Source organism: Lolium perenne, chromosome 3 (assembly GCF_019359855.2).
Source record: "Lolium perenne isolate Kyuss_39 chromosome 3, Kyuss_2.0, whole genome shotgun sequence".
NCBI lineage: Eukaryota > Viridiplantae > Streptophyta > Magnoliopsida > Poales > Poaceae > Lolium > Lolium perenne.
This window is the reverse complement of record NC_067246.2, coordinates 27,955,672-27,966,754: the sequence shown is the minus strand read 5'-3', so window position 1 is coordinate 27,966,754 and position 11,083 is coordinate 27,955,672. Positions and strand designations below refer to the sequence as shown.

The window sequence follows — 11,083 nt, the reverse complement described above, 5'->3', positions numbered from 1 at the left end:
TGGTGACGCTTGGTGTTGTCGGCACCTCTAACCAAGGAATGAAGAGCCTCACAGCCATCATTCTTGATGCAACGGTTTATTTTGGTGGTATAGAGGAGAACAAAACAATGGGGGAGGTGTGTGTCGGCGGGGTTTTGGAAGATCTCTACAGCCGCCTACGGTGACCAGAGAGGCAAGCGTTCTCATCAATAACTATGAGTGTGCATGCAAAAAACTCAATATCATTTACTATGAGAAAACATTGGATAGGTTGGCCTATTTTGTTCGTTTACTAAAAGCATCCTCACTGGAAGACCCCAAGGCGTGTCCGGTGCACGCTGGGCGGGCTTTGGGAACATCCAACAAATGCCGGCATTTTTTCCTAACAATCTCCACACCGGTAGCCCCAAACAAGCCCCCAAGCTGCTTCCTCACTATCCAACACCGCCACACGTGATGCCTCCTTAACAGCATATATTCCGGATAAATTTGTTTCATGTCCTTTCAAATGCTATAACCTTTGGCATCAAATATCGTTTACCTTGGCATAACAACTGCAACTTTGTTGCTACTCCCTGAGATCCATAATAGCTGTTGTGGTTTTAGCTTAATTTAAATTAAAACCATGACACTGGTTATGAAAACGGAGGGAGCAGTTTATTTCATCACGCGGAATATGGTGTACAATCCCTTTTTGTGAACCTCTGCTCATCACGCGGTGTGCAGCAGAGTTTGGCGTGGACAGTGAATCACCACAGTCCATCTTCCAAGCAACAGGGCAAAGCAGCCGAGCTCCCATCCGAGAAAGGCAGACTTTTGGTCAGCATCTCTTTGTCGAGACGAGACTGGACCATACCATATGGCCTGCCGAGAAGTGCTTCCCGAACAAGGTTTGTCCAGACGGAGCAGATGGTTTTGCAGACCACTTTGGCTACGAGCCTTTGCCTCAAATCGGCAAGGCGTGGGTAGAGAAGATGGAAACAGAGGAGCTTTTTCATTTCTCTTTTAAAACTTTTGAATGTTTTCCTTTGAAAACTTGACCCAGCTGCAATGTTATGAACCGCGGCTATTTGTGTCGGTGTGACTGACAGCAGCGTCACGGGGCGGGCGGACGCAGACGGTGACACGCACGCAGCAGCAAGAGCATTGGCATGGCACCTCGGCGGTGTGGTGATCTTCGGCCAAAGAAGCCAATATCCATGGGAAATATTGCGAGATCACGGTTATACGATAGAAAGGTTGCATTTTGGGATTTTCGGTTGCAAAAGCTGAAGTACGTGGAACTGTGACTTAAAGTTAGGATTCAACCGATCAACTGAAATTATCAGCTGACGGATTTGGTTCACACTAGAGCCCCTCTGTTAGATAGGCACATGGTGAACTGCTGGTCATTTATGCGCACCACCCTCAGCAAAATCTCAGGTTGCACATTCCCTCCCCACCCACAAAGGCGCACCCTCCCTCTCCTCGTCTGCTTCGAGGCATCCGGCGTCAGTCCCGCGCCGCAGCAAGAGCAGCTCTCCATGGTGGAAGTAGCAGCGTGCAGGAGGATCAAGACGGGGACGGAGGTTGGAGCGAGGCCAGACGGGGCGGCGGCGGAAGAGGGGAGGCCGGATGGCGAGATATCAATCAAGATAAACTCGGAGGCCCTCCTCTGCAGGATCTGCCTCGAGCTCCTCAAGCCACCCATCTTCAAGGTAATCGTCCGTCCACAGCCGCCTGCCTGCATTCGGTTCCTGTTTCTGCATTTGCTCTTTTAGTAAAAGCGAAAACTTTTCCCTCTGTTAGAGCTGTTGGCTGTAGAACATAATGTACGTGAGCCAGCAAACTGAATATGTACTGCCGTTTTCTCTGATATGTCGGTGGATTGACATTTTGGTGGCATAAATTGCAGTTACTCCAGTTTTGATTTTCAAAGCAAGTTTTTTTTGGTTCCATTTACTTAATGTTCGACTACTGCTGTTCTTGCTAGATTACCAAATTTTTCCCCATGTAAGATCTCTATTGTTGGTTGGTGTAAACTGAATGCAGCAGTTAGGGCTCTGTTTCCAATCTAGTGGGTAGAAATGAAATGCTAATTTAGCACATTTGAACATAGACAGCAGTAAAATGAAATGCTAATTGCTAGGATGACCAAAGGGCTGATCTCTGTTGAAAACTGAATGTAGCAGTTTGGATTCAGTTTGCAATCTAGAGGGTAGTGGTGAAATGTTAGTTTAGCTAGTCTCTTGCTGTGTAGGATCTTAATTGATGGTGTCCAATTTCTGTCCAGTGGGTGGTAGTGGAATTATATCTTAGCTATCTTACTATGTACATAGATGCTAGATTACCACTGATCAGTCTATCGGTGCCTATGGCACTTAAATCTTGTCCCGCTTACTCTTTACTCTCTGTGGATGTATGGATTCCTTTGTTCTTTCTTCTTCGCAAGAGTAAATCCATTTAAACACTTTTTACGAGTAAAAACAAGAACCTTTTCTCCTTGGGTAGTAGCAGCAGAACACATAGTTTCTGCACGCAAAGGTTAAACTTCCTGCTGTTCTCATTGAAATTTAAGAATGCCAGTGGATCATCATTTAGATGGTATAAATTTCAGTTGCTCCTTTTTTTTTTTTGCTTTTCAAGGAAGCAAAGAAATGTTCCATTTACTTGTGCTGTTCTTGCTACGATGAGTTGATGACCAAGTGACCTTTGTAGGATCTTTATTGGACTCAGTTTCCAATCTGGTGGGTTGTAATGAAATGCTACGTTAGCAGATACTCCTCTGGTCACCTTTAATCGACGTGACAAACGTAGATACGTAGGTTATTCATAGCTCGCGTCGATTTATTACGACTGGAGGGAGTATATCATATAGACATCAATCATGGCGTAAGGCCGTAAGTTGCCTGCCATTTTCTCTGAAATTCAATTATGACTGCTCAGCGCATGTTGTGGTTTTCTTTTTGAAGTAATTTACTCTTTATTACGATTCAAAAATTTCCATTATAATTGAACATTTTCAATCAGAAAAGCCAGGAGTTGCATAAACGCAAACACTAGAGTCTATGCTAAGATCTTGTTTTGCACACTAATGAACACCACGATTGGCATCAACATTAATATATTGAAGCTTGAATCTCTGGAATGAGCTGCGTAACATCTGCAGTTCTTTCAAAATATGAATACAATCCTTCTATTATTCCCGTTGTCTGACATGCAGTCTGTTTGGAGTATGACATTACGAAGTCCAAGCCTAACTGCACTCTCTATACCTTCCCTACATCCCAGCAATTCACTGAGAAAAGGGATCAATTATTCCACTGAATTTTTGGGAACCTGAATTGGCAAATCCCCCATATTATACTTCATTAAACATCCAGCCCCAGCAGTTCGGGTTGTCTGATCAATAGCTTGGCTGCTGGAGTTCTTCCTAGGATTACTAAATTGGCATCGTGTAGGATCTTGTTGGTGTCTCAAAGGTCAAAGCTGAAAGCAATTAGGACTCAGTTTCCAATCTTCTGGGTAGTAGACAAATAATAGTTTAGCTGCTGTCTTACTATGTACCCCCGGAGCTTAAACTGTTTGTTTCCAAACTGAATACAATTTTTGTCGCAAAAAAAAAGAATAAAGTTTGCCATGTCACAACTGACCAGCAGCCGGTTTTCAATCCAGTGGGGAGTAAATTCTAGGGCGGCTGATCTCTTACAATGCACTAGGTTATCGATATCCTTTTGTTTCTGCTCGCATTGCACCCTGTATACTGTTGTTATGAACTGATGAAATGACCGAGGAGAGGCATTGCACACTGTTGTGCGTTTCTCCTAATCTTTTATTTCTCCACTTTATTATCCATTATATATTGCTGCTGAAGGTTATGCTAATTTTCTTATATTTCTTCAGTGTGAGGCTGGGCATGTTTTGTGTTCTCCGTGCCTAGAAAAGCTCCGTCTGGACGGGCACACTTTGAAGTTAGAGATCTTTTGTGATCTGTGTTGCAAAACCACGAGTTACCGCCGTTGTGTCGAACTAGAGCTATTCATCAACGCCATCAAAGTTCCATGCTCAAACCAAACATATGGCTGCAATGAGTCCGTCAGATACCATGAGAAAGAGAAGCATGAAATCCAATGCACACATGCTCCATGCCACTGCCCAGAGACTGACTGCACTTTCAGAGGGGCAGTATGTTGCCTTCTGGAGCACTTCATCACCGCGCACGGATGGTCGCCAACCAACTTCAGCTATAACAAGCCACTGAAGGTATCCATTCCTCATGACCACCGTTTCACGCTCCTTGTCGGGGAAGATCAGTCCATTTTCCTCCTGACCAACACTCTGGCGGGAATCGGCAATGCTCTCTCCATGGTCTGTGTCAGGCCTTGTGAATCTGGACCAAACTATTCATGCAACATCTCTGCTGCTAACAGTGTTGTTGGTGGAAAAGCTGAGGGGAGGCTTGTGTTCCAGAAGGACCCACTTGTGTCGAGCAGCTCGTTGTCAGGTGGAGTTCAGTTGGGCAAGTTCTTCCTGCTGGTTCCCCCAGAACTCGCCGATAACCCATCTGGCGAATTGACCGTACACATCCGTGTCGACAGACTCGCGGCTTAGGGATCTCAGCTAGAAGTTCACAGCGAATTCTGGGTTGGCATCTTTGCAACTAACATCACTAGGAATGACTGCAGAAGAAAGTTGTTTAGTTATGTAGCTTTGTTGCAAGCCCCAAACTCATGAGTGTCATGAATGACTGGCTGCTCTTGGTAATGAAGAATAGCTTCAGATGTACCGGTTGTTTAATGTATCAATTGATGATCTATATCTTGCAACTGAATATTATACTGTTTGTCGGGTATGATCAGTTTAAAATGAATATTATTGGAACTAGTAATTGATCCAGGAGTTGTTGTAGATATGATTTACCACTATAATCTTCACTTGGCCATGTTGGATACACGTTTCCTTTGCCTTCTCCGCATTGCACATTTCTGTAACCTAATATTTTGGTACCATGGAAGTCCTCAGGCTCTTCAAGAATTTGGGATTGTTGCCCTCCTTCCTTAGAAAAGTATCTTTAAAGATATGAGGAGCAGAACACCATATTTCTTTTAAATAGTATAAAGATTATTGCTAACCTTTGCCATTTAGTGCATGTACAGTGCAGGTGTTAACTTAGTGGGGCTAGGAATAAATTCCTTTGGCAGTTTGCAAGTTGATCCCAGCTTCTTTCTTCGCGGCGACGATGAAGAGGAGCCTGACGCTTGCAAACGCATACAAAATGACAGCATCTAACGCTCATGCTTGTGTATGCTCGCGACTTCAACTCCTTAAGCGCCCTTAATTATCTCTTTAATCGACAACATGTGGTTAGATGTGCATCCTTTGTACTTTTTTTGAGTGTCTATTTATTTTCGATTGGTATCTATGGATTGATCACAAGCCGAAACATGGTTAGAGCTCTAATATGTCTTGAACTTATACTTAATTCAATTAATCTAAATCTCGTAACATTTTCTGATCTATTTGATAGTCGCCAATTAAAAGGAGACATTTTCGCAATTAAAAGGAGACATTTTCGCCAATTAAAAGGAAACCCTAGGTGCATGAACTGAAGTAAAGGTGAATCGACATCGAGCCCGACATATAAGAGAGGGGTCTATTTCTCTATTTCTATTTCTCTATGGTGGAAATGGTGGCACAAATCATATTTCTTTCTCTATTTCTATTTCTCTATTTCTCTAAGTACAAATAAGAGTAAAGTACAGAAATGATAAAGTACAAAATAATATTTTTTAAGTATCCAACTTTCTATTTTCTAAATAATCTTTGATATGAATCTTTGATGTTTCTAAATAAATTTATTTTATATTTTTATATTTGATATTTCTAAATAAACCTATTTGATTCCTCATATTTTTTAACAGAAAATAGAAAAAAATAGAAACAATAAAAAAACATTGCCTCTCTCCTTCTCCTCGGCCGGCCGGCAGTACCTACACAGGGCGGCGGCAGACATCGGCGGCTCCCTCTCCTTCTCCCTCTCCTCCATGCACGGACAGCGGCGACGTGGGCGGACAGCACCTCCCCTGCATCGGCAAGTTCAGAGGCGGCACAATGGAGGGCTAGTGTCTCGCTTAGTCGCTAGTCGCCGTCGTCTATGCAATCTTCGAGTTCTATCTTTTTCTCTTTTTTGTTGGGCATGTTTTTGCTGCTGCCCCAACACTTTTCTTGTGTGTGAACTCTTGTATAGTCGTTGCTTTATTTATAAAGCGGAGCGAAAGTCTATTTTGAGAAAGTACATGTAGAAAACAAGGAGAACATGTTATGAATATTTGAGTTTGATTTCCGTGCGATGAGAGAGAAACAATTTTAGTATTTTAAAATGCACATGAAAGATAGAAATACGTAGACAAATTTTCAAGCTAAACGTTTACTAATTTGAGAACGGAGGGAGTATATTTATCTCAACTAGCCAAGCCAACGAGGTAGGTAGGTGGCCAAAAAATCCAAAATGATCAATGTGGAAGGTTGCCAATATCTTTCAAACATTGCTAGGTTATTTCTTTCAATATGCTGCAGATCATAAATGTTTTATTTTGTACTGTACATGCATGAGCGACTTCTGAACAAAATGATACCAGGAGTTCCTGCACACGAAATGCATTTCTTCACGAGCCTCGTTCGTCTATCTTTCTCACAGTCACAGCTGACATTTAGACAGGCAGGCACATGTGCATTTACTCGGGCACTGTCACCTTGGACGCTCCCTTCCCCTCCTCGTCTGCTCCGAGGCGTCCGTCAGTACCATGGCGGAAGAAGTAGCGAGCAAGAGGATCAAGACGGAGAAGGACCATGGAGCGGGGCCGGACGGGGCGGCGGCGGAAGGGGGCAGGTCGGATGGCGAGATATTCGTCAAGATACAGTCCGACGTCCTCTGCTGCAGGATCTGCCTCGAGCCCCTCAAGCCACCCGTCTTCAAGGTAATCATCGGTCGCCAGCCACCCGCCGCATTCGGTTCATGTCACTGCGACTAATTTTTTTACTATCCGTGGATGAATGCAACTGTTCTTTCTTCTTACCGAGAGTAGATCGATGTACTCCCTAGATATTATTTCTGATTGATGTTAGGAATAACTTTTCTCCCTGATAGTGGATGTAGCGCTGTAGCACATAATGCACTTCGGCAATGTGAAAAATCCCTGCCGTTTCCTCTGAAATTTATATGATATTTCAGTGGATCAACAATTTAACATTTCTCTGAAACTTACCTGTTTGGCTGCTGCTCTTCTTGCTAGGATGACCAAATGCCCCTTTTGTAGAATCTTTTATTGTTGGTGTGTGAAAACTGAATGTAGCGGTTATTACTTGATTTCCAATCTGCTGGGTAGCACACATTGCATATAGACAACAGTCAGGAGGTAAAGTTGCCTGCATTTTCACTGAAATTTAATTATACTTGCTCGGCTGCTGTTGTTCTTGCTAGGATTACTAAATTGGCACCTGGTAGGTACTTTCCTGTTGCTGTCTCAAAGCTGAATGCAATTAGGACTCAGTTTCCAACCTAGTGGGTAGTAGTCAAATGCAATTAGGATCTTAACTGTTTGTCTATCCAAATCGAAAGTAATTTTGCGTTACACAACTGCTAGCAACCTGTTTTCAGTCTAATAGTTAGTGAAATTTTAGGTTGATCAGATTTTTAGATGATTCACATCCTTCTATTATGAACTGATGGAAGGACCGAGGAAAGACATTCCACACTGTCGCGGGTAGTACTAAAATGTTAGTTTTGCACATATGATAGTAGCATTCAGGAGCTGAAGTTGCCTGCATTTTCTCCGAAACTTAATTATGCTTGCTCAACTCCTGGTGTTCTTGCTACGTTACAAAATCAGTACCTTGTAGGATCTTACTTGGTGTCCCAAACCTGAATGCAGATAGCACTGAGTTTTCAATCTAGTGTGTAGTGTTTCAATTCCAGTTTACCTGCTGTCTTATTATGTAGTCTTAACTGTTGGTGTCTCGGTCATTCTGAAAAAACGCTTCGCTCGGCCCCCGCGTCGCTCCGCTCTGGGGCGACTCGGGCGGCGACGAAACCCTAGCCGCCAAGCCCCTCCTCCTCCGCCTTCCTTCCCCTTGCCGCCGCCAGAGGAGACCGCCGGAAACCGGCGCGTGCTGCCAAGGAAGGTGGCGGCAAGGATCTCGCGGCTCTGCTCTCGGGCGGAGCGCTTCGGCACCTGGGGCGGCGGCCTCGTCGGGTGAGGGCGGCGCGGATCCTGGCGGCGGGAGGCGCTCGCCGGTGCTGCTGACCATCCTCCTGGGTCGCGCGGGCGGCGTGGGGATGGTGGACGGCGGTTGCAGCGCGGGGGTCACCCCGATTTGACCTCAGCCAGATCTGAAGACGGCGCCTCCGCAACGCGTGGATCCCACTCCCTTGGCTCCGATTCTCCCGGATCTGGAGCTTCTCGGGGTGGTGGGGCGGGGGCTCTGTCCGGGAGAAATCCCCGGCCGGCGGCGGCGGCCCGGCGTCGGCGACGTCTTTGACGCCGCTTTCCTCCTTGGGGGCTACGTCGAGGTACATCCCTTACCCCTCTTTCCTTTACCCGGGTGAAAACCCCAAGTCCTTCGGACTGGGCGGCGGCGGCGCTTTGGCGTCGTTCTCCTCCTTGGAGGCGCTGCCTTGGGTATGTGGAAGGTGGTCGGTGCCTGTGTGCGGTTTGGTCTGCCTGTTGCGGCAGCTACAGAGGAGCTACGGTGGCGTGGATCTTCTTGCCGTGTCTTCGGTGGTGACCTGGTCCAAAGCTTGTGTCTTGCCGGCTGTTTGGTGTGGTGGCCGGCGAAGCTGTTGGTGGAAGCTCGCGTGCAGAGGTGGTCGTGCTCTAGTCTTTCTTCCCGGGCTACTTGGCCTATGTTGTGCATCCGTGCTCTCGGGTGAGCGTCTCTACCTCTCGATGGTGCGGCGCCCTACGAGCCAGGGCGAGAAGGCAGGGGCCTTCTTCGGAGGTGGAAACGGATTCCACATCGGCGGTGTCGCGGTGGAAGGTGACAAAGGCCTGATCTTCTTCCGGCGGTGTGCTCGTCTTCACAGCATAGTCTACACCCTCTGTTCATGTCAGCAGTCAATGGCCTTGAAGCCCAATCTGTACTCCTTGTTTATTTCTTTGCTTGCTTGTGGCTTTGAAACCTGTAAGCTGTTCGTTCAGCACCATGTACTTGCCGTTGTGGCGTTATTAATTTAACGCAGGGCTACGGCCTGCTGTTTAAAACTGTTGGTGTCTCGAAATATGAATATAATTTTCTAGTACACAACAGAGTAACATTCTATTTTCAATCTAGTGTATACGGGTGAAAGTCTAGGTTGGCTGATCTCTTACGATGCAGTAGATGATCGATATCCTTCTGTTTCTGCTTGCGTCACAAACAATTCACTGTTGTGTGTTTCTCCAGTTTTTCATTGGTTCTTTGTTGCTGCCAAACGTTATACTAATATTCTTGTATTTCTTCAGTGCGAGGCTGGACATGTTTTGTGTTCTGTGTGCATGGAAAAGCTCCGCGAGGTTGGGTCTGTTTTAGGATTGGGCATTATTTGTGATGTGTGTCGCAAAAATACTAGCTACTGCCGTTGCGTCGAACTCGAGCAAGTCATCGACGCCATCAAAGTGCCATGCTCAAACCAGACATATGGCTGCAATGAGTCCATCATCTACCACGAGAAAGAGAAGCATGAAACTGAATGTACACATGCTCCATGCTACTGCCCAGAGAATGACTGTGATTTCAGAGGGGGAACATGTTGTCTTCTGGACCACTTCGTCACAGCGCACGGCTGGTCGCCGACCAACTTCATCTACAACAAACCACTGAAGATATCCGTTGCTCGTGACCACCGGTTCACGCTCCTCGTCGGGGAAGACCAAACCATGTTCCTCCTGACCAATACTCCGACGGAAATCGGCAGCGCTATCACCATGGTCTGCGTCCGGCCTCATGAATCTGAACCGAGCTATTCATGCAACATATCGGCTGCTCAGGTTGTTGCTGGTGGAAAAGCCGAAGGGAGGCTTGTGTTCCAGAAGGATCCTCTTGTGTCAAGCAACTCGCTGGTGGGTGGAGTTCAGTTGGGCAAGTTCTTCCTGCTGGTTCCCCCTGAACTCGCTGATCGCTCATCTGGTGAACTCTCCTTACACATCCGTGTTGACAGACTGGCGCCATAGAGATCTCTCAGCAAGTAGTGGTGGACAGGAAAATCTGGGTCACACATATGGGTTCCTTGCAACTAATCTCAGCATGTAGTTCTATGCTCTTTAATCACCACGGACTGAAGTAAGTAGGCTGATTTTGGAAGAAAAAATGTTTCATTATCTAGCTTGTTGTCTGTAATGGTAGAAGTTAACTGTCCAAACTCGAAACTCATGAGTGTCATGGTAGAAGTTATCTACTTAAATTCACGAGCGTCATGATTGGCTTACTAACCGAAGTATCAATTGAAGCTCGTGCCACTTAGAACTGTACTATTTGTCAAGTATGAACAGTTAGTCAGATGAATCTCATTGTACTAGTATATGATCCTAGAGTTGCTGTAGATGTAAACACTTAATTCTTCAGTTGGACGTAGTTATTCTTTGCTTCTCTGCATTACACAAAATGTTCATACTTCTCTGCATTGTAAGATGAATCTCATTGTAATATGTTGGACGCAGTTATTCTTTGCTTCTCTGCATTACACAAACGGTGGTGCAGACGAGGCGCTCAATATATGATGCTGGTACCGGTCGCTGTGTTTGTTAGTACCACTACTGTCATTTCTCAAGATTCAGTTCTAGGACGGACCACATGAAAACGAAACAACGGCGAAATAGTATAACCCGTCACTGATTTTATACAAATTAGTTGACCCCGCACGTTGTTAACCAAAAATGTGTTGATAAACCACTCTAGAGAGACGAGTGCATGTCCTCCAATTAGACCATGGTCAATGCAATGTGCTTAATAGAGGTGTTTTAAAAAATATACCGATTCTAGAACCGTTCCTATCTTTCTAGACAAATGCTTAAATTAGCACCTCCAGCGTAGAATAAACACAAGTGTTAAAAGCCAAGCGCAGGTTTAGTTTTGCAAGCACCTCCGACTA

General features: G+C 45.4%; 2 protein-coding genes across 2 annotated transcripts; both read left to right on the top strand.

Annotated features, from left to right (window-relative positions):
* The first annotated feature begins 1,313 nt into the window (after nt 1-1,313).
* Nucleotides 1,314-4,842, top strand: LOC127341029 (E3 ubiquitin-protein ligase SINA-like 10). Its single transcript, XM_051366796.1, has 2 exons — nt 1,314-1,676; nt 3,862-4,842. The coding sequence occupies exons 1-2, from the start codon at nt 1,353-1,355 to the stop codon at nt 4,567-4,569; spliced, it is 1,032 nt and encodes a 343-aa protein (XP_051222756.1). The 5' UTR covers nt 1,314-1,352; the 3' UTR covers nt 4,570-4,842.
* A 1,846-nt stretch (nt 4,843-6,688) lies between these two features.
* Nucleotides 6,689-10,420, top strand: LOC127341028 (E3 ubiquitin-protein ligase SINA-like 10). Its single transcript, XM_051366795.2, has 2 exons — nt 6,689-6,935; nt 9,459-10,420. The coding sequence occupies exons 1-2, from the start codon at nt 6,762-6,764 to the stop codon at nt 10,164-10,166; spliced, it is 882 nt and encodes a 293-aa protein (XP_051222755.1). The 5' UTR covers nt 6,689-6,761; the 3' UTR covers nt 10,167-10,420.
* Nucleotides 10,421-11,083: the final 663 nt, after the last annotated feature.

Excerpts from the sequence above, each read along its gene's own strand:
- LOC127341029 (XM_051366796.1), top strand. The coding sequence starts at position 1,353 with ATGGTGAACTGCTGGTCATTTATGCGCACCACCCTCAGCAAAATCTCA. Across the intron at positions 1,677-3,861 it reads TCAAGCCACCCATCTTCAAG|TGTGAGGCTGGGCATGTTTT; the intron begins GTAATCGTCCGT and ends ATATTTCTTCAG.
- LOC127341028 (XM_051366795.2), top strand. The coding sequence starts at position 6,762 with ATGGCGGAAGAAGTAGCGAGCAAGAGGATCAAGACGGAGAAGGACCAT. Across the intron at positions 6,936-9,458 it reads TCAAGCCACCCGTCTTCAAG|TGCGAGGCTGGACATGTTTT; the intron begins GTAATCATCGGT and ends GTATTTCTTCAG.